Source organism: Cavia porcellus, unplaced genomic scaffold (genome assembly GCF_034190915.1).
Source record: "Cavia porcellus strain 051 isolate PalLab524CR breed Dunkin Hartley unplaced genomic scaffold, mCavPor4.1 scaffold_22, whole genome shotgun sequence".
In the NCBI taxonomy this organism is placed as follows: Eukaryota; Metazoa; Chordata; class Mammalia; order Rodentia; family Caviidae; genus Cavia; species Cavia porcellus.
In genome coordinates, this window is record NW_026947505.1 from 14,649,868 (window position 1) to 14,677,697 (window position 27,830).

The 27,830-nt window shown below is 38.8% G+C and overlaps 1 protein-coding gene and 1 long non-coding RNA gene across 4 annotated transcripts in view; one reads left to right on the forward strand and one right to left on the reverse strand.

Moving 5' to 3' along the window:
- The window catches only part of LOC106026054 (uncharacterized), a 66,404-nt gene extending 54,209 nt beyond the window's left edge, over positions 1–12,195 (reverse strand). Inside the window, exon 1 of the long non-coding RNA XR_010042118.1 lies at positions 5,486–12,195. This is a non-coding gene — a long non-coding RNA (uncharacterized LOC106026054). The remainder of the gene's footprint in view (positions 1–5,485) is intronic.
- Positions 12,196–12,350: 155 nt separating this feature from the next.
- LOC100725062 (ethylmalonyl-CoA decarboxylase) overlaps positions 12,351–27,830 on the forward strand; it is a 37,736-nt gene continuing 22,256 nt past the window's right edge. Inside the window, exons 1-4 of one of the 3 annotated variants that reach the window (XM_063233472.1) lie at positions 12,351–12,549; positions 13,022–13,273; positions 23,120–23,338; positions 26,709–26,851. In XM_063233472.1, coding sequence (XP_063089542.1) covers positions 23,122–23,338; positions 26,709–26,851 — 360 coding nt within the window. In that variant the 5' untranslated portion in view covers positions 12,351–12,549; positions 13,022–13,273; positions 23,120–23,121. Of the gene's footprint in view, positions 12,550–12,630; positions 12,825–13,021; positions 13,274–23,119; positions 23,339–26,708; positions 26,852–27,830 lie in introns of those variants that run through there. The other 2 variants (XM_063233473.1, XM_063233474.1) reach the window with 2 other exon arrangements.

Here is a 27,830-nt window from a genome sequence, read left to right on the forward strand (position 1 = left end):
ATCCCACATTGTGCCAGATGTTTCAAAGCTGTATTTACAAGAGTTGCTCCATGGTTGATGACTTTGAATTGGTTCAGTGAATGGATACAAAGTTGAAAGCATGCAAGATCCAGACATAATCTTCAAGATTAATGGAGTACACATTAGAAGTTGCCTCACACAATTTTGCTCACTTAAGATATTAAGTTCCTAAGGTTAAGTTTCGCTATAAGGTATCAAGATCCTGATAGACCAAACAGGGCCCAGGAAAAATGAAGCCAGTTCAATTTTCCCACGAGTCAGTAGAGGCCATACTGGGCCTGGAATGAGCACACATCAAGAAGCTAATTTGTGCTTCCTATAAGCCGCACAAACAAGGCAGGGCCTATGAAGAAAGAAGCCAGGTCTCCTTTCTCATGTGCCGACTGGCAAGCATGCTAAGTATGAAAAATATCCACACCCAACTTTAAGCAACAGGCTGATTTGGAGGACAGGATGAGTTGATAGTAACTGAGGTATAAAAACAACTAAATGTTTGTATTGTTTAACTGACTTTACAGGACTAAGGCCAGTGGTAGTCTGAGCATCTATTGGGACGATATGGTATGCAATGTAGCAAATAATGGGGCTTTCTTTTGGTCTTGTTTGTAAAGTCCAATATTATTATATTTTGTTTTGTTCCAATTTATTGTTTTGCTTTATTCAGTATTCTGTTTTGATTGGTTTTATTCTTTTTTATTTTGGTATAATTTTACTATATCTGCAGTAAGGGACAAGTTTTGCGAAGATAACAGATGTACTATGGTAGCCATTGTTGTTTTCCTAGTATTTTTCTCTGAAGTTCTGTACCAGTTTCACTGCTTTGTTTTGATTGGATTTATTCTGTTAGGTTTTGTTGGGTTTTATTCTCTTTACAGTAAAAAAAATCTTCTTGTAAAGCTTGCTCAGACAAATGACATTCATAAGAACACTCCCATCAATATCATATATAAGGCCTTAACTTACAATGGGCCAAAAGCAGAAGAAGGTCTGCTGACATGGCAGCAGCCAGGTCCATCCATGTGGTTGCAGTGATACAACCCGTTTTTTAGCAACCAACTGATTCTTCCCTCAAGAGTGGGGATATAAGGCACTAGATGAATTTGTATCTCATGCCACCCCAAAGTCTAATCACTCGTCCTACTCTGGAAATGTCTCAAACTCAGTAACACAGAAGAGTAAGCAACAGGTAGTATGGAGGCTGTGATGAAAGGAGCCCTGGTGGAGGAGGAGAGCTTTGGTGTGAAGCTCAGGGACTTTGGGACCCCGCAGCAAGCACACATCCTTGCTGTCCAGCCACCACTCAGATGGCAGTGCCTCAGTCCCATAGGCCTAAAGTCCTCCTCCCAGGGCTCTCAGACTGAAAGCACCTCAGAGAATGCAACCATCCCCTCCACCACAGGCATAATGGAGCAAAGGCCAAATCTGCATGATAGCAGACCTCTAAAACCCAAGGACTCCATGTCTTCAGCTGTCACTACTTGAAGAAGAAACAGCAGTGATGTGATCATAGGCCAGAATGAGGCCCAGTCAGGGGCTGGCTCCCGTCAGCTCTGGCTTGGCTCAGCCAACAGTGTCACTGGCCCTGGCCCCCACACTGTGCACCCTGCTGTTAAAAATCCTACCTCAGAACCCCCTAAACCAGGAAACACACCTTCTGGCCATCCTGTGGCTCAGAGTTCTCCTACAACATCTCAGCTTCCACTAAATGTGTCACCAAAGCCACTCCCTTGAAGTCCTTCTCCCTTCACTCCCACCCCAGCACACAGGCCAGGTACCAGGCCAACCCTCAGCCACCTCTCACCCAGCTTGGCATCCCTTCTAACCTTCGGCAACCTTTTGATCTCTGCAGACCACACAGTGAGAAGCTTCCAGTAGAGGAGAAGGAAAGCCTCCCCATGTAGGACTTGGCTTTGTGCATACACTAAAGAGAATATGGAGACCAATACTTAAAGCTGAGTGACCTGCATTTTGAGGAAGCTGGCTTTACTTAGCAAAGAAATCATGCCTGAAGAAACAAATAACAAACACCTAAGATCAGACTACTACTGTTAAGAAGTGTGAAGGGGGCTTTTCTCATTGCTGCTGGTCAACAACAGCTGGGAATGAATAATCAGCAATGTGCTTATTCTCTATTTAATAAAGCACAGAAGTTATGCCAGTAATCTACTTCCTGCTACTCAGAATTCATTAGCTCCTTCATGGGAGAAGTTTCTCTCCTTCAGACCTGCTGAAGAATACTTTTGTGTTGAGTCTGACCTTTGTCTCCCTCATGCACCCTAAAGTTTTTATTTGCTTTCTTCCAGAAGCTTGAATTTCCTTTGCATTGCACCTAGGTACTCTACATGATGGCTATAAAACCTCCTTCATACACAAGAGGAAATGAAGCACATGTACTTTGCACAACTCATTCCATCTGCTCAAGATAAGGCAAAAAGACATGTTCACTTCATAATTGCAAGCCAGTCAAGAATACCAGGATAAAACTTTGCCATCCAGGACAGAGACAGATCAACTCACAAGTCTTATATAATGGAAATTAACTTTTGCTATAGCCGAGAGCAGATTAAGAATATATATATATATACCATCTAAATATTTCACATAAAAAATGTGGAAAAGTTTCACTGATTCATGTTCTCTCCAAAATTTATCTCATTTCCACCTTTAGCCATTGCTGCATAAACCTGCCAGTGTTATTAATGAATTTCTCTCTGTTATTTTGTGGCTTTACTAAACATGGGAAGGTCAGACAAACAGGCCTTTGAAAGAAGCTGACTTTATTGCTGTTGGGGGATCAGTTCTGTCTTTCTCTATTCTCCAGTTTAACATGCTACAGGCCTTCATAGAGAAGTGTGTGCAGAAAGCCAGCTTCATTGAATCCTTTAAAAACTAAGGTATAGAACAAAAATACACTTTCTTAAAAATGTTAGGAAATGATCACTTGTGGAGGATGAAGAATTACTTTGAGGCTCTGGCCCCCTCGTGACCTGCAATAAACAATAGCCCCCGGTATGCAGGACAGAGACGGGATGGGAAGGCCCGACCCCAGTGAGGGAACATGTTCCCCCCTCTGAGCCCATACTGTACTTGGCTTTGTTTGCAGAGTCATGAGGTGGTGGCCGACCTTCAGGTGGCTAGAAAGAACAAACATAATTAAAAGCATTCTTGGGCTAATGGGATTCCTCCTGGGTTAGTGTGGCTAGAAGAACTGTTTTTGTTTGTTTAACTTAGAGAGAAACATTGTAGTTGGTCACAAATCTTGTTACAAAGAATGTTTTTCAAGATAATTGCCTGTGCTCTGTGAGTTGACCTGGTTTACTACATAAGAGCCCTGAAATAAAGACTTGGTGTGCAGTTGCAATTGCTGTTTCTCTCTGCTGCTTCTTTTCTCACCACCGGTGTCCCGACATGGTGTGTGTGTGTGCCTCTTCCTGGGGTTCAGAGTGCACTAGACACTCGCAACAATCACTCTAGTAAATAACTCCTGTAGTACACAATGATGATCAACTGAAATTTTCAGTTTTAACTACTACTGTGATTTTGTCATCCTAAGCCATATTGTGTAATTATTGCATAACAACATTTTAAAGTTATTTGTCTTTATTCTTTACATGATTGTATTTTGTGCCCAAAAGCTATGGTTAGAAGTAACATGTGTAAATGGATTCAGAAGTTGTATATTTATCACATAAAGACTAAAATTTAATCTGTGAATCCACAAGTTATTTATGTCTCATGTCTCAAAAGAGGGTGGAACACTGAGGATGTAGCTCCAACCTCCAGTACTGGGGAAAACAAAACAAAACAAGAGTCTCACCTCTCAACACTACAAAATTATGGATCAAGATTATAACATGGGAATTCGCATGGAAATATTCTAGCCTAGCACACAGTTTTATTCTTTCTGATGCCATCAAATATATTTTTTAAAAGAAAGAAGGGGGAAATCATATACATATATATACACAAAATGATAGATAATTATACTATTAACCTCTATTAGTTCACCAAACACAACAGCTTGTGCTTTCATTGTTTGATCACTTCTCATGCCTATATCTGGTAATCTGAGCAAATGCTTTGTGAATAATCATATGTAATATATTAACCATTGTTAATCTCCTATTATATTGTTTTGAAATTGTGTATCATTGTTTTTGTTCTTTTTTCATTTTAAAATTAAAAATATGCTGAAGTTTCAATCATTTCTCAAAGATTCCTTATCTGTATCATAAGTTTAAATATTATAATAAACTCCCATTTATAGAACTGGACTGGCAATGAACTGAGAACTTACTGCTCACCCATTTGAATACTCTGTTTTGATGAAACATTTCTCCCATATAGAAACAAGTATGTTTTATCTAAGAGAGGTGTTGGGACACTTTAGGCAATACTAAGATGGATGACATCTCTGAGTTGAATGTCAAAGTAACTTTAACATGTGGCACAAAATTTTGAAAATCTTCCTCTAATCTTTCACACACTACCTCCCAGTTTCAAATATCCCATATCTTTTTTGCTTTATAACTTTTATACTAAAGTCAGAATGTTATTCTTCCTTTTGTTATCAACTATTACAAGTCAGTGACAAGCTCCGTATTTCTAAATCATTTATTTCATTTCAATCAGTTCCTAAGCTCTATGCTACTCCACTTTGAAGATTACATCTCACTGATATGCTTGCTCTAATCTTCCTCTTATCAAGGGCCACTAATCCTAACCATTTAACCTCTGGTTTCCATATGAACATATTCTGTATTATTTTTGTATATCAGTCCTCATCTACCTTATTCACCAGAACTGGTACTGTTAGACTTCTGTTTCTTCCCAACTCAGGGCATTGAGGCAGCCACAACTCTGTAACAATGAAACACTCAGGAAAGGGAATTGTCAGAACTGCTTCAGAAATTGGCAAAAACATGAGGTGAGTGTGTTTTGAAGCGAAGAGTAGTATCTTGAGAAATGTTAATGGCAATGTGTTCTTTATTATAATCACTTTTTAAAAAGTGAAACATTTACCATATTGTTCAGTAATACGGCGTGTATCCAAGTTACATCATTCCCTGGATGAAGTTGTTTTATCTGTATTTTTACACAGATTTCTAGAGTTTACAAAGAGCATAGGCTTTTTTGGGCAATTAGGGAAGCTCACTTAGAACTTTCTTCACATTCCTGTATTGCCTCAGCTTTGACTTTCAATTAACTGCCTGTAGGTCAGTTTCTAGGGGAGGCAAAGAATAACATTAGGAAATTCTACTGTATAATTTCAGTTCTTTTCATTGATCTGGTTATCTCTGGCTCTGTTTTTTTAACCTTAAAGCACATGATGTGACATCTGTCTCTTCCAAAATGGCACAATAACTCCTTCAATTTTCCCATACTTCATGTCTTAGTTACTTTTTACTTGCTGAGACAAAACACCTGAAGCCCAAAGTTGGGAAAGGAAAAGTTTATTTCTTACAGTTTTTGGAGGTTTCAGTCCACACTCAGTTGGCTCCAAGGCGGGCGGGCATGGCTGGGCCGCAGTTCATGGTGGCGGCAAACAACAAGCAGGAACCAGCACAGAGCAAGATACACCTTCTTCCGGCCATTACAACACATCCTGGCTCCACCCCTATGTGGGTGGAGCACTGACACTGTCAATCCAAGCACTAGACAATGAAGCATCACAAATGCACAATGCAAACTTATGAGGCCTGGGGGCCACAGACATAAACTATGTCTCTTCATTACTTGAAAAAACTTTATAGTATATCTATAATATATTTAAATTTTTTTTATCTATCAAGATCTTTATCAAATGATAAGTAGCCATTGAGATCTATCACTGCCACTATAAGCTCTTTCAGTGGTCTATTCTGCACTCTGCAGAGTGTATCTTTCCCTACTTTTACTGCCCTTAATAACTGTATAACTTCTCTATCTTTTGTGTACTTCTTATCCCAAAGAAGAGATCTTTCATTTTCCACTTTGAGTATTAAAATTCAAAAACTATTAAGAGATGCTGTTATAATTTGTATCTAGATGTCCCGCAAGCCTCTTGTACTCACGGGGTGGGGGTCTTTTGGGAGGTGACTGGATCATGGGACTGTGATATTCATCAGTGGATTAGGGCACTGAGTTTATAGGCAAATGTGATGTCAAGAGGTAAAGCTTGGTGGAGGGCAAGACCTAGAAGGGTCTATTCCCCTCCTCCCTTGATAGCTCTTTGCTTCCCTCTGCCAACCTATGCACTATTTCTCCTCTACCAGGCTGCCATATCCTGGAGTTAGGTCACTGTGAACTGAAACCTCTACAAACCAAATCAAAATAAACCTATATATCCTTAAACTGTGGGTACTGGGTACTGTGTTTCTGGGAGGAGACAGTAACTAAGATGATTTTATTTAAAATACTCTCTTAGAGGTGGAGCCAGGATGGTTAATTGGGATAAGGAGTCAGACAAGGAAAACTATGGTTAACAACAGTTAATTTAATATTTTAAAATAATATTTTGAATGCTGTCAACAAAAAATTATGTATGACAACATATGATTACACATTGCATAAATGCATAAAAATGTCATACTGTGGGGGCTGGGGATTTAGCTCAGCGGCATAAGCACCTGCCTTGCAAGCAGGCGGTCGTGAGTTCGATCCCCGGTACCGATAAAAATGAAAAAGACAAAAAAAAAAAAAAAAAGTCATACTGTACCCTATAAATACATTATGGTTTGGACCTGAACTTTTTCCCTAAAATCTCATGTGTCTAAATTGGATCATGGCAATGGATCTGTGGGGGTGCTATACTCATCAGTGGATTAGTCCACTGATGAGTTTAGGGTTAATTGTACTATAAGGAGGTGGGACATGGTTGGAAGCGAGGACATACCTGAAAAGGATACAGCTTTTTCCTGAGCTCCTCCCTTCTCTCATAGCTTCCTGGCCACGACATAAGCAGGTTTCTCCCATAGTAGGCACATATGACACTTATGTCATGCCATTTTCTTCATCTGAATCTCCTTAACAAGGAATAAAATTTCATAAACTAAAATAAACCTCTCCACCCTTAAGTTGCAAAAGTCATTCATTTACCCCAGCAATGACTGAGTCTTTATTATGTGAATTTTTTTTAGTTGGTAACATACTTTAATTTTTGTATATTCAAAAATTTTGCAGTTGTATTTAGAAAAAAATTCTGTCACTAGACTTTAATTTTTGGTATAGGCATAAATAAATGATATACTTTCTCATAAAAGGTAGTTTATATTGGTTTATAGAAACGTTTCACATTGAATTGATTTTCTTTAGTTAATTTGTCACAATTTTCTAGTTCAAATCTCCTATGCAAACTGTATTTTTTGTTTGTTTTCTTAGTTTTTTGGGTTTGTAGTTTGTTCTGGTTTTTGAGACAGTCTTGGTATGTAGACCTGGGTAGTCCTAAACTCACTATGTATCCCAAGCTGGCCTCAAAGTAGAAGAGATCCTCCTATTTCAGCCTATTGAGAGCTGGGATTATAGGCATGAACCACCATGCACAGCTGCTTGTATTACATCTGCTTGTAAGCTTTTAACTGTTGTCAAAGTTCTAATTTTTTTAATTAGAACTTTTACCTAAAGAGATGACAGATTAGACTGCATTATGAACTCTAAATGCATTTAGCCTGAAAGTCACTCTTTTCTAATCTCTGATATTGCTCAATTTGATGAGAATTGTTTCATGACACTGAGCCCTCTTCCCTGTGGAAGTTAAGCTGGACCTGTTATGACCGAAAGCTACTTAAGCATTGAGGGACACAACCCAAAATGGTTAAGCATTGCCTTCATAAATTTTGTAAAAAATACTGGAGAAAACTTTGTATCCAGATTGTTTTTTGCTCTTTTCCCATTCCCTAGTGTTGTTTAAAAAGTTAAATGGTGCTTTGCACTCAAGAATAAAAGCCCCTTAAAAAAGTTCATTGCAGGTTCGTAAATAGCATTCATGAAAATCAAATGTTAATAATGAAATTTTAATAAGATCTTATCATAAGGGTTCAAGTATGTAAATTAGTAGAAGCATCTTTTGTTCAGAAGGGGACACTTGAGGTGTAAGAACTATCATTATTCATTGTTTTTCAGAGTATGACATAAACATCATGTGCTTGCTATAAAGTATTTGCAAGTAGGGACCGAAATTTGCGTCCTTACCCAATGTGATGCTGTGTATGCCAATGACTGAGGACCTTATGAAAGACACTACAGCTCAGGAAAAGCACATACATACACATGTTCACAGGACGCAAACAGCAGGAAGGACACTTAAAAGGGTTCAATCTCAAACTCCAAACTGGAGTACACATGGAATTTTACTTTTTTTCTCTTTGGTTCAATTTAGTCCTCAGTCTCTCAGTTTTGCCTGTACAGGGGCCAGTCTTAATTTCACATTTTAAGAATTGCTACTCTTTGTACAAATGTTGCTGCAGTGTTCTAAGAGTTTTACATAATTGTGCAGTTTGGTGAGATCACTTCATAATTCAAAAAACCCCAGGATAGTGACAAGCCCTGCCTGCAAGGCTGGGAGTGTAGGTCAGAGGCAAAGTGCATGAGTCTCTGGGGTTTGTTTTCCCTCAGTACAGTTAAAAAATAAAATAAAATAAGATTCCTGAGTGGAGAACAGGATATAGAGGAAAGTGAGAAAAGAAATTTAACAGTGAGTCCAGTAAGAGAGGATAAGAAAAAGCATAATTTCATATGCAATTACAAAAGTGCAATTAAAAAAGTACAGTCTACATTTATCCAGCAGTTACAAGAGTTACTAGATACTGACATGTTAACACTACAGTATATTAGCCTTTGTTCTGTTGGTTAGCAATAATGCTATTACACTGAATGAAAGAAACACAGGTCTTGGCTGAGCTCTTACAGTCTTCATATGCCTGTCTTTTCAGGATATTTAAATATTCTTTCTGTGGTTTATTCTCAAAGTCTACTCCAATTAAGCAGATCTAATCATTGGTGCATACATAGTATGTATGAGGGGTACTTTATAACAAGAAATAAGGAATAAAAATGGTCATTATTTTAGACCACTAACACCACTGAAAACTTTCTGCAAATACCTGGCTACCTCCAGTTAAACTCAGACAGCTATGGATCCAGGCACTACTTAAATAGGAGCAGAAAAAAGGGCGGGGGTTTTCTTTCGTGTTAGTGTCAGCACTAAAAACATGTCTCCTTTTGTGCCATCTTCCTAACAGTTCTACCAGCCATAAAACTTCTCTCTCTTCCAAATTAGTTATGTACTTTGGTCTCTTTTGATAGTTTTCAATCTCTTTTCAAACATTTCCCCCAACTTATTGGTAAATTATCTGAGAACAGGCAATTAATAAAACACTTGGAAAAAAATGAAAAAAGACGAGATGGTATCATCCCCACACTTGATTCTATATTTATTTTAAAGCCAGTATCAGGCAGCTACACACACACAAGAGAACAAAGGTTACAAAGGCTGTTTGTGCTGGCCACAGCTGCCAAGCTTGGAAGGCTGAAGCACAATACAATGGTGGATAAGGTCATCAGCTTTCTGTTTTTGGAACACAATTCTTGCCATAAACAACTCAAAGGATAAAAAGCCTTGATTAAGGTTTATGGCTCCTGGTTTTACAGTTTTCACCCTCAGGTGGGTCAGGTTGGGGCATAAACTTCACAGCTAAAGGGTCTGGTGGAGGGTGGAGGAAAGCTGCTCACGTCATGGTGGCCTGGAAACAGAGACAGCTGGAAAGGCCAGGAGAGATACTGCAATCCTTGTTTAATGACTGAGTTTTCTCCCATGGAGTAGGTCATTAAATGAATTGCTTGCTCAGTAAGAAATCGTGTATAGCATGTTCTTTACAACATTCAGAACAAAGAAATAGTGAAAGGAAACTCCAGCCTGATGACTTTGCTTTTATTTGTGTAACATCTGCCCATGGTATGGTAATGTATAATAGACCATCAAACCACAGCACTGTACAGTAGAGTAATCAGCAAAAATTATAGTACTGCATAAACATGGTGTACTGTACCATGAAGACATTTAGGCTCTATAAACAAGGTGTACAGAACTGTACAAAAAAAGTGGAGTCATAAATTCGAATACTCATTAGACAGGTGTGTCGTTAAATAAGGCATGTCTGTACTCTTTGAAGGTATTCCCCAGTGACCTGGCTCTTTCACCTTAACCCACTTCCTAATACCCCATCAGCTATAAAGTCACCAGTGTGCTGACCTATTGAAGAGTTAGTTTCCTAAGGATTAAATCACCTTCAGAAAGTCCTACCTCTTAAGATACTAGGAGACATTTTAAAGAGTTCGATCACAATAATAAACAAACCTAAGGATGCAAACCACACATCTAGGCTCTCCATCACTCTGAAAACCTAACAGATTATTTTCTCAGAATCAGTGTTTATCAAATGAGTTTCCTTTTTGAGTATAGTGGATTAATTCAAGTATTTCATAGTAAGCTGGAAATACTTCTAACGACTTTTTCCTACCAGTACTACCAAACTAGGCTCCTCCTTCTGCATCATATGCAATGCCTTGCTAATTCCATACCTCTCATTAGAAATAGAGATTATGCCTTGTTTATTGACCTATCCATTTAACAGCTGTTTGAACTTACAATTCAGGTACACTCTTTAGACATGACAACTCATCTTTTTTTTTTTTTTTTGGTACAGTTCTCAATATCCTGCTTATAAAGCCTCAATGTCTTTTTGGTATACTATGCCTTGTTTATACAGTACTATAGTTTTTGCTAACTACACTGCACAGTCCACTCTAGTTTTATGTTGTTACACGTTACAGTACTTCATGTAAAAGTTATACAAATAAAAACAAAGACATCGAGTTTCCTGACCATTTCTTTGTTCTGCATACTTACAGATAATATGCAATTCCTCATTTAGTGACCAATTCATTTAATTACCTAGTCACTCAGGAAAGGCACTCAGTCATAAAATGAGCAGTCCCTATAGCCTATTGTATTTAGGCACATTCACTAAGCATGCTGTACAAATAAACACTATTTACTGAAAAGAGAAATGTTTTCAATATATGTATTATTTTTGTAATGTCTGACACTGAGGAAAAATTAGCTATCTGACAAATTTTGGATATCCAGGCAAAACAAGCAACGTCATGCTTGTTTCATCTGGATATCCAAAAATATGTATGATTTGCCTATTTTGATGCAGAAGGGAGTGATTTGGCATAGGTCTTATGAGACTTGTTGTCAAAGGGCAAGAAAAATTTCTCAGTGCATTCTTTTTGGGGGGCCCACTTTTAAGGACTACTTGCTTCCAACAATTCCTCTGGTGATGATAAAACTGATGCATGTGGCGGAATGGAACGCGGTCCCTAAAGGAGGCAAGTCTGTAGAGTTCTCATTCATACTTTATCTACGTCAACCACTGACTTCGAGGGACACGACGACCCCAGTGCAATCCCTGCACTCTGACCACACTCCAGCACGCCTCCCGCGGGGTGAAGCCGGGTGCCTAGCATGACCCCGCCACCCTCCCAAGGGCTGCCTCAGCAAGCTCAACTCACTGCTTCAACCAACACTAAAGGGACTAAAGGGCTCAAAGAGGATGATTTTCTATGTCCCTTGCTAAATTAGGATCCGAGAGCTGAACCCTTTACCTGCAGTCAACTAGACCCTGGTTTGGCTCCAGGTTTCTGAGGCAGAACAAACACTGCGGGTCACCACCTGTAACCTACGCATCCCTTTCTCCTTTTTACTTGTCAGAATACTGAGCACCTACATTTCTCCTTTTCCTATTAAAAATAAAAAAAATTCCCTCTGCGGAACCGGAATAAATTCGGCTTTTTCTCCCGACTATCGGGAGTGGCCGGCTAAGGTCTGTCTGCACCTCAGCTACATGGCTGACGGCGACTCCCTGGAACCCTAATCTCAGCTCCTGTGCCAAGAGGGTTCCAATTATAAAGTCCTACCTTACATTCAGGATCTACACAGAATATTGCATTTTTGAAGAAACCACAAAATACCCATTCTCTCGTCAATACCGACGATATCCAAAATGAGTTTGGTCTCGCCCTAAATTGTCTTCCCTGCTTCCGGTTTACCGTAGAAGGGAAAGCAGGACTCAACAGCCCCTACCTCACCGCAAAACCCCAAGACAAGCAGAGATTAGGCTTGGCAAGGCCGGCGAGCGCCTTCACCTCAGAACCCTTAGGAGCGGGCTCCTGTCTCAGCCTGGAAAGGCGCGCAGTGTTGGGGGCGGGACTTCCCAACACCTCTGGAAGCGAGGGTACCGCGCGAGCCGGAAGCCAGGAGGGGGCGGGACCGAGAAGCGGCCTGGGAAGGTCGGGAGGCGGAAGTGGATGCAGCGGGGTGGAAGAGGGTCTTCGGAAAGCGGAAGTGACCCCGGAAGCGCGCTGGCGGATTCGGACTGCGGGATGTGCTAGGTACTTAGCAACGCAGGTCTGGAATGTCAAGCTGCAGTCGATGCTAGCATCTTCCCCGACGAATTTCCAGCGCTGAGCCGCCCGTCGGAGCCCCAGGTTCGTCCTGAAGCCCTGGCGCAGGCGCAGTACTGTCCGCTTGTGAGGCCCTAAGCGCCGCGCGCAATCTCCCTGTGCTTTGGGGGCGGGCGAGGACCCAGTCTGCCAGGCAAACGCTCTGTCCTGGAGCACTGTGAGCTCACCGTACTGACTCAGGCAGCGCTACCCGTGGTCTATAGGCTCCTTCACCTCTGCGTCTCCTGCTTGACGGAAACATCCCCAGTATCAATTGTGTGACGCTGCCGACTTCTCAGAAAGTGAGCCACACTGTCGCGGTATGGGCGCTTTCTTTCTGCGTGCGTTACTATTTTTCTGTGCTGCAGTCCATCTATGACTACGCACATAGGCGAGGTTGTAGAGTTAGGGCCAGAGGTTGAAAAGGCTGAGGACCAGGAGGTACCCCCATTGCCACTGCTGTCCTTCCTGACTTCCACGTCTTAGAACTGAAAGTGCAGCTCTTTTGTTGCCCTAGGCGCTGCGGAAACACAGAGGAACTGACAAGGCCAGAAATACCTGCAGAACCATCAGATGAAGACCTAGCACTTGTGGGACAGATACATGTGGAGGTGGAAGTGTCATTGAGAAACCTGGAGGAGGAGCATCGACGTAAAACATCCCATCTTGACAGTGATTTGGCAGATGAGTTCTTAAGGCATCAGTTCGGGCACGGAAAGAGCATTTCAGGGAGGGAAAGCAGCTGTGGACAGCGCCTGGCTTGAACTGGGTGAGTGGTGGGACCCATAGTCAATGAGGGGCTTGGTTTCCGTTCTGATTCTTAAGTCATTGTGGGACATTTAGTCTTTAGGAAAGTCATTATTGGCAAGTAGTATTCATCAGGCCAGGTTGTAGGTACTGCAAATGTCATCTTGCAGCTAAAACTGGACAATTCCCTTAAAGAAGTAATTAGGGCAGTGAGTGCACTCAGTAACAGTGTTTAGAGGAAATAACTTGAAATTACTCTGAGGAAGAACAAAATGAGGTAGGTAGAAAGACTGTGTATCCTAAGGCTTAGCAAGAAATGTGTAGGGTTTGAAGATCTGCCAGGGAATAGAGTGCAGGTGGCCTATAACAACTTGAAAGATAATTTATGCTGTGCCAGCCTGAAATCAAATTGAAGCTTGAGAATCAGACTTTATATTGGCAGTCTGAAGTGAAGCACTTTTGACTTTTTTCCTTGTTTCCTATCTGCCTTGGCCTATTGTTTCCTTATTAAGTATGGATTCTGAATTTAATGATTCCAAAATGATGGATAAATAGGAAACGACTTTTAGTGGAGCAGTTAGCTTATTTTCTGTTTACTGAGGGAAGCTGTTATTTTATCACCTTTGTAGAACTTGAACACAAACTGGAGAGTGAAAACTGGTCTCAGATGGTCAGGCAAGTTCTCCTTTCCTCCCAGTTTCCAGCCACTTGGCAGAGAGTTTGCTCAGCTGCACTGAAACTGCTTTGTAGTGAGGCAGCAAGGCAGCTTGCCTGACACATTTGAGCATTTTTGCTCTTAAGAAAATTATAAAATTTTAAATACCTCAGGACCTTGCAAAATTGTAATTCTTAGAATAACCCAAATATATATTGTTTATCTAGTTGCACTTATGGGTTCTGAATCTTAGGCTTGCTTACTTGAATTTTCAGATGCTACTACAATTGAATAATGGCTAACACCTTTTTTCTGCAGCACTGAATTCTTTATTCTCTGAATTGGGATTTAAGATGAGCGCCTATATAGTAGGTATCATCAAATTAAACCTTTAGAATTGCACTTCTTAACTGTCAGCCTGCACATCTAGCACGACTAAGTACTGTGTGTGAGTTTTTCTGGTGCTGATTTTTCTGGTGCTGGTACAAACAAGAAAACTTGAGAGAAGGGGAGAAAAGAAGAAAGATAGAGGAGATAGAATGAGAAGAAAAAAAGAAGAAAATATGTAATTAGTAGAAAAGAATACACCAGGTAATGTACTTGCTTTAGAGAAATCCACATTTGAGAGATAGGTCAAAGATTATAATGGAAGATAAATTAGAATTTGTTAAAAAATGAATATACCGGGCCTGGGAGTTAGCTGAGCAGCATAAGCACCTGCCTGGCATGTGCCACATCATGAGTTCGATCCCCAGTACAAAAAAAAAGGAAAACAGATACACATTGAGAACATAATATTAAGTGAAATAAGTCATCACACAAGCTTAACTATCCATAAAGTTTCCCTCATTGAGTAATGAGAAGTACACATAAAGAGTAAAATAAAAGATTGATGAATTAGGGATATAGATTTTTTGCATAATGAGAAAGGGTCCAAGAAACTGAGGTTGAGGGGTCTAAATGGATTCAAGATGCATGATGCACCAAATACCCACAGTGAATTTAATCATTACATGGTGCAAACATGAACTAAGAAAAAAAAAATAATAATGAAAATCAGGAAAGGGAATCCAGAGGTAGAGGGAGGGAGTTCGGTGGGAAAGGGAAGGGAAAGAATAAAAAGAATCAAGATATGTGAGGTACATAAAGAAAAAAAGATAGGTACATGAAACTACTCCTAAGGTGAATGTAAACTTCATGTACTGCAGGCATGTACTCATAACACTTTTAAAAAGGTGTCTAATGGGGGCTGGGGATTTAGCTCAGCGGCATAAGCACCTGCCTTGCAAGCAAGTAGTTGTGAATTCGATCCCCAGTACCGATAAAAAGGAAAAAAGACCAAAAAAAAAAAAAAAAAAAAAAACAAAGATGTCTAATGTGGCAAAAGATTATTATTATGTTGATAAGTGTTTAATGATTTAATAAGTAGATGAAAAGCTGATAACGTTCATCCTAATTGCTATAGTATAGACAGATCCTGTACAAATGAGACCAGAAATAAGTTGTTCATTGTTATTCCACAGTGATAATTAAAATACTGATGAGTTTATAAGGCGTTCCTCTTTATTTTCTTGTTCAATTCTTTGTTCTGTTCCCTAAATAGAGCATTATGACACACAGGCAAATTTAGTTTTCTAAGTAGCCAGCTAGGCCTTTATCAGGTTTCTTTTCCATTTTTGTTTGAAGTCATGATCAGTGTGGAGAAGAGCAGCAACTCTGCCCTGATTACTTTTCTCCATTTAGTTGGCTCTCCGTGTCTGATTATCCCCTGAGTAAAACATGTAGAGCATAGCGTCCACATTAAAAACAAGCTGCTGCGGAGTCTGTGTTTGGCTCTTTATGTAGGCCTTCCAGCTTTGTGAACTGAGCTGGTGAGTAACCTTGAGAACAGATTTTCCCCTAGGCTAGAAGAACACCTGAGGAGTAGAAAACTGGAGGGCGAGGGGAAAGAGGCCATGTTGGATACATCGAGTGTGTTAGCGTTAAAAAAAAACCATACAGGAAATCTTTGTCCTCCTTTCTGAAAGGGAGCAGAAATGCAGGAACCTAGGACCAGCAGTGGCCCTGTGGCAGGCAGACAGAGGCCTGGTTATAAGGATAACTATCTTTGGCCAACAACTGTGACACCTGAGACACACAGTCACACTTCTTAGACTTGCATTTCTTAGAAGCCTGACAGTGAAGTAATTTTTTTCCGTGTTGTAAATGTAAATCTCATCATTAAGCAATGATGCCATGATACCAGTACAATGATAATCACGTTCTGTATCATTTAGTTTCACAGATTTAATTGTAAAAGTTTTAATCAATTTGGTAATGGAGTTAAGGGACTCACTTAGTCTATCCTATGTTCTTACAATATCAGAACAATATTGGGTAGTTTATAAAAAACAGAAATTGCCCCAGCATGTAACATACACTTGTAATCCCAGCCATTTAATCAGCTGAGGCAGGAAGCTCATTTGAGTCTAGGAGTTGAGGGCAAAATACGGTGGCTTTGTCTTAAAAACAAACAAAAACTGCAGAACTTGTTCTGGAGGCTGAGGAATCCAAGATCATCTGCCAGCATCTGCTGAGGGCTGTCTTGTGCTTCTGAGATGGTGCCTCCCTTGCTTCTGCTTCATGGGTGAGGAACGCTGTGCTGTCACATGATAGAGGACAGAAGGGCATGAGGGACAGACTCCACCAAGTCCCCTTGTAAGGACACCTAACCCTAAGGATGAATGCAGAGCCCATAGGACTCAGTTTTCTCCCAGAAGCCACACTTCTCATCTGTTCCACAGAAGTATTTATCAGTGAATTTTTGAAAGTACAAACATATTCCAATCATCATGTGGCCTCATGTTTGTTTGTTTTCTAAATTTGTTTCTGGGTAGGGGTTTAGGACTATGTCATTTTAATGCTGTAGTACGTTAATTCCAACATCATCTTTTGAAGAAGTGATACTCTGAAAACTGCAGAGCTAGAGTATCTTAAAGTTTCCATCTACTACTAGCTTAGCCAAATGGAAATAACCAAAACAATTTTTAAAAAGATGATTTGAATTGGTTTTCCTTATGTTATTCCTCTGTAGACCCAGTAGAACTGGTATGTTGCTTGATTTTATTTTTGTATTATTTGAACTCCAAAATTTAGAAACAAAAAAGTAGCATAGTCTATGAAGTTACTGATATTTCAGGTTACTCATACCTGTAGAATGTTAGACTACATAATAAAAATTTTACTGGTAGGGAAAAAAGACCCTTTTTAATGCAAATCTCTGATGGAGCTTAATAAAAGGAGAAACTATTTTCAATTAGAAAGTAGTTCCTCAAATTGATTGTAAAGGGGCTGGGGATTTAGCTCAGCGGCATAAGCACCTGCCTTGCAAGCAGACAGTCGTGAGTTCAATCTCCGGTACCGATAAAAAGGAAAAAGACAAAAAAAAAAAAAAAATTTGTAAAAATTGTAAAACCCTTATGGATACCACAGTCCCTTGTGTAAAATGGTACAATATTTGCATATAATCTATGCATAGCCTAGGCGTAAGCCTATATTACTTATAATGCCTAATACTATGTAAATGTTGTATAAATAGTTAAACTATATTGTTTAGGGAATGACCACAAAAAAACCCCACATGTTCAGTCCAGATATAATTTTCTTTTCCATCTGGTGTTGACTCGACTGCAAAACCTGTGAGTATGAAGGACCAGTTGTATTTGAATTGTTTTGCTTTATGTTATACGTATTTTTTCCTTGATGATACTGAAGGTTTTATTTAGTGTAAAGATGATGTATTTCTCTCCAAAATAGGAATTCATCCCTTTGAATTGCTATAAAATAATCCCTTAGCAACTACATGTGTCTATATTCTTAGATTCCATTATATGAATTTCTTAGCCATAAAACCCTATTCAGAAGTATAGTTTCCTTCTGTCCCATGTGCTTAGCAACTAATTAGGTCTTTATTTTTTTATTTTTTCTTTCTTTTTTTTTTGGGGGGGGGGTCTTTTTCATTTTTATCGGTACCAGGGATCGAACTCACAACTGCCTGCTTGCAAGGCAGGCGCTTATGCTGCTGAGCTAAATCCCCAGCCCCGGTCTTTATTTTTTTAAATGTAGGTAAACTTATAGCCATTATGTGCTTGAAATAATCTAATAAAGAATACTATCCATTTTTCAAATATTTCAATATTAGTCTAGTTTATCTTTCTTCAGAGTTTGTCTTTAAAAAAGCACAGAAAGCTTCAGAACTTCCTTTCAATGATGTGGTTTGACATAATTTCCTATTTTTCCCGTGACCTTGACTATAGAACTGGGTCTAGGTAGAGTAAAAGTAGAACTGAAAAAGAAACCAATAATGGATGGGAATGGGAGTTATGATCACAACAGAGCTTATAAGCAAACTTTAGATAAATCCTGTCGTGAGAATATAGGTCTGGTTAGCTAAGTTGTTGCAAGAACTCATTGCTTTCATTTCTACATAGCTCTGAAATGTTTAGTTTACATTTCTTCCACAGAGAAACCCAAAGTATAGGAGATCTTGGGACTACTTATTATTTACATGTAGATAATTACTGAAGAAGCCTTCAGAAACCTTGGGGCTTTTTTTTCAGAGGAACTTCATACTGCTAATTGGTAATTATGTTTCTCATAGACTTGAATATTCTGCCTTTATTAATTTATTTTTCTTCATGTTCATTCTTTGGGTGGTGCTCAAGCATGACAGGGCCATTATTTTAAATATGCTCATTTTCTATCAGATTGGATGCAAAGATTCATGCTTCAATGGTGTGAATAAAGAGACTTGGTTACTATGCAGCATCTAAGAATAAACTGAAGTATCTTAAAAATGATCTGAAATATTTAACAGCACTGTTCTATGTGCTTGAACACAACAGAGCTCTGAACAAAGGACTTGTCTTTGCATTTAACTAGTGTAGCGATTTTCTAACTGTGTTCACTAAATCTTGGCCATAATTTCTGAAGTGCCTCCTTTTCATAGTCAGACATTTTACTTCCCCTGGAAAATCAAGAAAATAGCTCTTTGAACTAGGCTGTAATTTGGGAATGGAACTGTCCTGGTTAAAGAGATTTTTTTTCAATGAGTGAAAAAAATACTTGCAGAAAAATCAAGTGAGTCATTTGTTTACTTATTAATTTATTATTAAGTATGTAATGTAGTAATTGATTACTTTTGGCATTCTATCTAGGGCGATACAGAGAAAGTGAGACAGAAGACAACGATTAGAGAGGCCTTTAATGTAGGCACAGCAGAGGCTGCAGAAAGGCGGGTGTCGGGGTGCTCTCAGTGGGAACGAAGAAGTGGAACTACTTTTATCAGTTTTGGTTGAGAGAAGAGTTTGGGAGTTGGGAAGAATGACATATTAGAAGCTGATTTGAAGGAGCATCTGCCTGTGCAAAAGAGCAGACAGATTTATTAGAGGGTGAGGGTAGAGGCTTGAGTGGTTGTGGAGTCTTGCGATTGGAGAAGGCTTGCACTTGCCAAAAGGGAGTGGGAGGTTTATCTCTGGAGTGAGAAGAAGAATATAGAAGTTACTCTTGAGAGATAAGTTTTTCTCTGGGTCCAGTACCAAGTAGAGCAAATGTCATGTTACAGATAGCTAAGCCCCAGGCCAGCAGAATCTGTGGGTAATATTGTATAGTGTTGGATGGCCACCTTTGATAGTCATTCCTTGTAGCCTTCTGGGTCTTCAAGAGGCTTTAGGCACCTTAAAGTCAGGTTGTACCGACAGAATCAGTAAATGCCTTGTCTGTCACCTTTTCAGATTTTGTAGCTAAAACTGATGATGGGATGAGAAGATTTATACAAGTGAGGTACTCCATGGATTTTGAAAAGGAGTCTAGAATTGGCAAAGGTTAAGATACTCAAAATAACTAAATATTTAGATGTTTTACAATTTTAGGCTTTAACTACTTTCCTTGGTTGGTCAGCAGTTCTGTTTACCATGTTGATTCACTCATAAACAGAATTTGAAATGGGTCACATAGTACTTTCAGTATTTTTGACTCCATACCACAGCCACAGACAGCTAGTGATTTTTTTGAAGGGAGCAAGAATACAGAGTAAATCTGTAAAGATTGTGTCATTGCAGGAAAGAATAAAATTATGTACGTTGAAAGCAGATTCCATCATAGGATTTAGGGTGGCAAGTTAGATCACTTCCTTTTTCTTGGAAAAGTAACATCAAGTACTCACTTTTGGCTGTTGGCCCATCATAAGACAGGGTGGCAAGTTAAGAATGCTGATTTTTTTTTTTGAAAAGTAACACCAATCAAGTGTTTTACTACTACGCTTATTCTTGGATATTGTTTTCTAAGAATATAGTGACTTTGTCTTTAAACTATCTAAAATACATTATAGAATATACTATCTAATATTGTATATATTTATTAAGTCATCTTGAGATTTAAGAAATACTTTGATCTCATCAATATCGTGTTCAGAAATCACCTTAGAAGATAATACTTGTAAGTGCATCTGTTGGAGAGATTGCGTCCTACTTTGTATTCTTAGTTCCTTAAATAGGACTGAGTGTTGTGCTGAGACACTTTGCCAAAAATGTCACTTGAAGGTAAAGCAATTTAAAATAAATAATAGTGTATTGAACCTTCTTTCTAATACTGTTTTATATTTTCATAGCTTTACAGCAAGTTCATGTGTTTCCATTTGGCTATACTTTCTCCATATTTTCCTCCATTAACCTGTTGGTAAATAACTTTTATACATGGAATACTTTACTAGGGTCTGGTAAAACAGTGTGTGTATCTCAAGAGAATTTGCAGAAAATGTGCTTCTACTGAGAAAAAAAAATGAACAATAAAATTAAACTGACATATGGAACGTGTTAAATGGACCACAACAATATCATGGGCTAGGATAAATAAAGGCTGAGTGTTTCTATGGAGGAAATCATTTTTAGGTGGAAACTTAGGAATTCAGTTTTTAAAGATGATTGGGAGTTTTGCAGGTCAGTGGGGGAGGAAAGGATTTTCTAGGAAAAATGAAATGATACAAAATACGATGGTAAATCTGTGGGACCTGGTTAATTGAACCCCATGTACATTGCATAGAAATGTCATGAGAAAAAGAGAGGCAAGATTTAAATACCAGCAAAATCAAAGATAGCTTTAGACTTGCTCGCTGGAAACCTTAAAATTGTAATATCCTATTTGGATTATAAGGATATCCAGGAGTACATTTTGAATTGGAGATAAAAATGTGATAAAAGTTACACTTTTTAGGAAAGCTATGGGCAGAAGAGTGAAAGATCTCCCAATAGGTCAGTCATCAGTAAAATCAGTAATAAAAAGGGAACTAGAAAAAATAAACAAAATGTTTGAACAGATACTTTTACCTAAAAATTATTTGCAGGTGACCCATGAACGTATAAAAATGGGTGTTATCTTCACTGTGTATCATAGAAATATAAAATAAGACCATAATGTTACCTTACAGTAGAATGAAATAGAAAACACAATGGGAAGTGATAAGGTTGTAAAGGAACAGTGACATTCACTGTGAGGATGCACACTGGTCTGACTATTCTGGAAAACTTTTTACCCAGATCTTCTATGACTGAGGGTGTTTGGTCATTTGACTCTGTGCATGTATAAGTGAGAGAAAAAACGAATAAGAATTTTCACACTGACCAGTTTGAAGATACCATTGGTTTAAAAAAAAACCAACTTGCAGAATTCTTCACTATTTAACCATTTGTGCATGCCAGACTGCAGCATACCTAATCAGCTGTTCGAGTGCTAGATATATATGAACCAAAATGCATCCATATTGCCCAAAGGACACATGCCAAAAGTATTTATAGAAACTCTATTTGTAAGGCCAAAAATTGAAAATAACCTGAATGTTGTTAACATTAGAATAGATTGTTGTGTATTACTGTAAATGAATACGGGAATGAAAAATAGTGGACTATTCAGACTCTTTTTTTCACATGTGATCACAATAATGCATGTTAAAACAAACAAACAAACGAAAAAAAAAAACAAAAAACATAGCCGGGCTTGGTGACACACTCCTGTCCCAGCACTTGGAAGGCTGAGGCAGAAAAAGCATTTGCAAGTTTGAGACCATCCTGGACCACAAAGTGAGCCCAAGGCTAGCCTGAACTGCATAGTGAGACCTTGTCTCAAAAAGACTAAAACAAAAAACAGCACACACACACAAAAAAAACCCTAGAGGTGAAACCAAACATAAAAGACTATATTATTTAATTGGTGTACATTTCTAAAGCAGGCAAACTAGTCTTGAGTGTTAGAATGCAAGGTGGTCATTTCCCCTGACATGTTGCAACCAAAAGGTGGCTTGAGGGATCTCTGGAAATTCAGATTATACTCTGTCTCTTGATTTGGAGGTAACTTACTAAAATGTTTTCTTCTTGTCAGAATTCATTGAACATAAAATGCAAATCTGTTACATTTTATATGCTTTGTGAATGTAACTTTCATCTCAAAAATATTCACATAGGGCAAAAAAAACTAATGGGCAGAAATAAGGTTACTCAGCTTGTGAATATAAAGAAAGGAGAGTAACAGAACTTTGAAGAAGATGAAATCCAAACACATTCTTATCTTTTTTCCCCATTTTCCTAAGACTCTTTCCAGCTTTTTGCATGTGAGTATTGCAGAAGGCAAGGACAATGCTGAGCATCAAATCTGATTGTGAGATTGTTCTTGTGGCATTCTGCCTAAAAACTGTCACCAGGGGACATCTGGGCTAACTGGGCTAAATTACAGTTAGTCTTTGAAAAAGCAAAGGTTGCCAGGTAGAGAAGTACCGTCATGAGAAAGAGTGTCGGGTTGTGAGGCAGCCTGCCTACTTTGTGCAGTGCTGTGAGGGCTGGGGCAGCAGCACATGCTCTAGCAGCCTTCCTGGCTGTTCATTCCCGGTATGTGCACCATCGTTTTTTCATTCTCTCTCAGTGATGTCCTGAAATGATATACTTTGTGAATTATTTGGTTTAAGAGAGTGTGCAAGACAAGCAACTCCTCATTGATTGTATTCTGAAAGGATAATTTTGTTTCATTTTCATTTTCTTTTTTGTCCACGCTCTTCCCATACTCTTGGGCTCACATGGCTTTCTTTCCTCAGCATCTGGAGTAGCTGGGACTGTGGATAAAGGCCATGGTTCTCTGTGCCTAGTAACACAGGTCTACTACCCTGAACAACTGTGTGCTTCTCTTTTCCAGAAATGGCAAACAGTCTTTTAAAAACATCTCCATCTTCAAGGACAAAAGTACTCCATCAAGTAGGCTTATCTCTGTATAATACCTTTCATGGCTTCCATGAGGAGGAGGTGAAGAAAACACTCCAGCAGTTTCCTGGTGGGTCCGTCGATCTTCAGAAAGATGACAGTGGCATTGGCATCCTTACTCTGAACAACCCCAGTAAGATGAACGCCTTCTCAGGTAGGCGAGATCTTTCTTTTCCTAGATAAAGAATGACACTGAATTTTACCTGCTGTCTCGTGGATTTAGTCCTTGCCCTGGTGACGGAATCCTGCCCAGTCTTGGCAGTGCTCACAGAATTCACACCAAACAGTACTCTGTAATGTGAACTGGAAACACTTTTACTAATTAGTACTATTTTAATGCTTTTAAAAAATTCATGAATTTGGATGTTGATAAAAAGGATGCACTTAAATCGATCTTAACTGTGTTTGCCTTGAAATTTATTCACAGCATAAAAACTTTGTTTTCAGCTAATGCTATTTGGAAACAAAAGGAGGTTTCAGACATTTCTCTGAAACTAAAGAGAAAAACCTGTACATAAAAATTATTCAACATTTTTTCTATGAATTGACTTAAGGCTGTCATTGTTAGTTGTCCTCTTTTTGCCCCTAAAATTTCTTTTACTAAAAAGAAAGATTCTCTTTCTATTTTTTAGCTTTCTTTGTCAGTTTTAATTGGCATATGTAATCATATATTTATACTTTGATACATGTGCACCATGAATACTGATCACATCATGAGATGTTAACATTTCTTTGTCTTGAAAGGCTTCAAACGTGTCTCTTCCATGTACTTTTCAAGATATAATGATTATAACCTATAGTCAAATATAGTGCTGTAGAAACTAGAACTCATTCCTGGGATGGGAACATGGCACTTAATATTTGTTGACTCGTTCCCGATAGCAAACACCTTGGATTTTCTAGTCAAGTCTCTTAGCATGGAAAGAATTTTATCCTTAAAGAACCTGAAGAGCCAGGGTCTATCGTCATTTGTCACTTTTGCTGAGGCTCAAATTTGAATCATGCTACCGTTTTACACAAGAGTTATAAGTAGCTTTCCAACCCTCATCCTTCATACCTGAAGCAATGCTGATAATTTCTACTTGCCGGTTACATGCTTCATGGCAAGAGTACATTATTTTCTTTGGTAACATTTGAAATGCTGGACTCAGATATTGCAGTAAATTTTAGGTGTCTAACTTAAGTGTACTGGTACCTACAGACATAATTCATTAAACTGTTAACTTCGTAAATTGCCAGAAGTATTTCAAAGACAATTTTTCTTCTTAATCAGATTTCAGAGATATTTCTCTATATGAGTGCTGAGCAATAAAATTATAATGTGAGACACAAATGTGATCCACACATGTAATTTTAGATATTCTAGTGGCCACCATTTAAAAAGAAGAAACAGTTAATTTTAACTGTGCATTTTAATTTAATTTAATTTAATTTAACACAGCACATCCAAAATATTACTCAAGAAGTGACTGCTGTAAACTATTATAAATGAGATTTGTTTCATTTTATTTTCATACTAAGTCTTGAAACCTGTTATTCAGCTCATTGCACATCTGCGTGTTAGGCACCCTTCAGTTGCTCAGTAGCTGCACCTGATTAGTGACTACTTTAGTAGACAGGGTTGCTCATACCTTCGATTAGTTTAGGGAATAAACTCCAATTTTACCATTATCCCCGATAAAATAAATTTCAAAAGGTAAGAGTGGGAAGACTATCCTAGATGCTTAAATTAGATCAGTTGTAATTTACTACTGAATAGTTACTAGTAATACTTTTTCTTTTTGGTACCAGGAGCCAAACTCAGGGCCTCTACTTGCCAGGCAGGCGCTGTGCTGCTGAGCTGTGTCCCCAGCCCATAACCTTTTATTCAAATGAAAACCAATAGTAACCCCTAAAATTAGTAAAATCAGAGTTGCTGGGCTGTGGGTAAACACACTTGGTTAGACTGAGTGGGGACAAGAGGAGTGAGCCCCAAAACTCTTATTTAAAGAATACCCCATCAGATTCTCTGTAAGGTTTCCTCCAGCTGTCAAGGTTGACTGTACAAATTGAAAAAATGAGTTTAAGATTAACTACTAGTACAGACTTTCTAGTGCCCAAACCCACCTTTACTTTTTAGAAACTGAAATGTACATAATTAAAGGTCCATATTTCTTTAAATGTATGTCTTTTGGTTTCCTTGCTAAACTGAAAATCGCTTCAGAACAAGATCTATATTTCTGTCGGGCTTGGTGGCTCACGCCTGTAATCCCATTACTCCGGAGACTCATGCAGGAGAATCATTGTGAGTTCGAGACCAGCCTAGGCTACAGGGTGAGCTCGAGGCAAGCCTGAACTGCATAGAGAGACCCTGTCTTAAAAAGACAAAAAAGAAAAAGAAAGAGAAGACCTATATTTCTAAATTATGTAAGACATTTTTGGAGAAGTTTTAAGACATTTTGATTACAGTCATAATTAGCAGTTGGGAAGGTTAATTGGCTGTATTAGTCATTGTGTAGCCAATGACCATTTATTGTAGAACCGTATACCTACTGGTTATTTTTAAAAGGCAAAGAAAATAAAAGTTCTTGACTTTGTGGGATTTGTTTTCCAACATTTAGTTTACGTAGTTTAATTGGGCATAAGAGTAAGTTTTAGAAACTAACACTGCAAATTTCATTCCCCCCATGCTTGTTATATTGGCTTCTGAAGCATTTCCTAACAGTGGAAAATAAACCACATTGAAAATGTTATGAACCGTGGGAACTTGGAAGACATACTGACAGCAATTTAAAAATCATAGTCCCTACTGTTCCTGTTTTAAATTTGTCTGCTTATAAGGAAGCTTGAATAGAATTTGAGGTGATCTCAAGGTAACAATCTGATACATAAATTGTAGACTTACTAGTAGTCTGATGAATCACTTCTGTAATGGCCCTTTGGGCTTTAGAGCCACTTGATATCTTGGAACAGGGTGTTTACTGCCCCTTTTGTGAACTGACATGCTGTCATTGTACTTCCAGTACGAACAAGCTAGGAATGTCACTTTATTCTGTGCACTCTATTGTAAGATCCCATAAGCATTATAAGATCCATAAAGTTAGTAGTTGAACAAATTCATGTTGACTGAGACATCGAGTGTATCTTACTATAAAGTTTGATCTGTGTTTTTTCTTTACCCTAAGAAATAATTTTTCCTTATCACCATATCCCATGTGGTCCAGTCCAGTTTCCCTACCTCTAAGATATGTAAGATATGTATGGTGCATTTTTATTTTTCTGTGTAAGCATAAATTTACGTGCATCTTTAAGGTAAGTAGAGAAATGCAGACACTGACAAGCTTAAACTTTTAAAGCAGGGACTGTCATAGGTTCCTCTTGTGTACCCCATTGGGCCAGCACAGCAGGCATTTTTCTGAAAAGCATTAGTAACTATTTGTAAAAGACTTGACCTGAGACTTGACTGATTATAGTGTCTGTGTGATTTCTGCTTTTCAATCTCAGACTTTTTTGAGTTTGTGATTTTGCCCTTCGTTCCCTGGTAGGTGTCATGATGCTACAACTTTTGGAAAAAGTGATTGAACTGGAAAATTGGACAGCAGGGAAAGGAGTCATTGTCCGTGGAGCCAAAAACACTTTCTCTTCAGGGTCTGACCTGAATGCCGTGAAAGCCCTGGCCACTCCAGAGGTGAGGCCTTGTGGGTTACACTGCCTTAAGGTGCGCAGGCCAAGCAGGAGTCTGGACTGCAGGGTTTCTGTTCTGCCTATGTAGTTATTAGCATGACTGAATCTTTGGCCTCTGAAGCAGCAGGGCTGTGGTCCTTGGTGTCTGGAGGAAGTGTAAAGAGCCTTAAGGAGAGGGATGTAGGGAACAAATGATGCTTTAGGTCTGTGCCGTAGGCCGCCTGTGAGGATCACTGTTGTGAGTGCTTGGACACAGCTCCTCCTCGGCTTAGCAGTGCTCTCTCAGCTGGGTTGCTGCTTTTGCAGAATGGGATTCATTCTCTCTCTTTCTGTCTCTCTCTCTCTCTCTCTCTCTCTCTTTCTCTGTCTGTCTCTCTTTCTGTCTGCCTCTATCTCTCCCTCTCTGTCTCTGTCTCATGCTGTGAGTGTTGATCCTGTTAGTTCTCCTCAGCTCCCACTGTCTCTTCTCTGTGTCTGTTAAATTTTTTAAAATGAATTTTTAAATTTTCGAGTAGTGTTGGTTGGATTTACAAGAAAACTACACCCATAGCAGAGAGCTCCATATACCTACCCCACACCCAGTGCCGTGTATCACTGTGCTGCCTTAGGTCTGTCACAGGTGATGAACTGGCAATGATGCTTTACTGTGGCTAAGAGAAGGATTTACCTCACAGCTAGATGAGGAGGAAGAGGGAGACACTCTCCTGTGCACGTGGCGTTAGGAAGTGTGTGCCATTCTGGATAATTAGATGTCTAGTTTCATATTCTGAATAGAGACAGTGTAGAATTGTGAACACTAAGGAAATTCATATTTATTAAACATACTTAATAATTGGTCATCACTGTATGTTAATATTCATGATCGTATCTAAGAGTGTGAAAGGACAATAAAATCAGAGCCTTACTACACTGAAATACATAGTCCTATGTACAGAGGATACATTTATCTCAAGGTGACTTTTAAATTAGCACGAAGCAGAAAG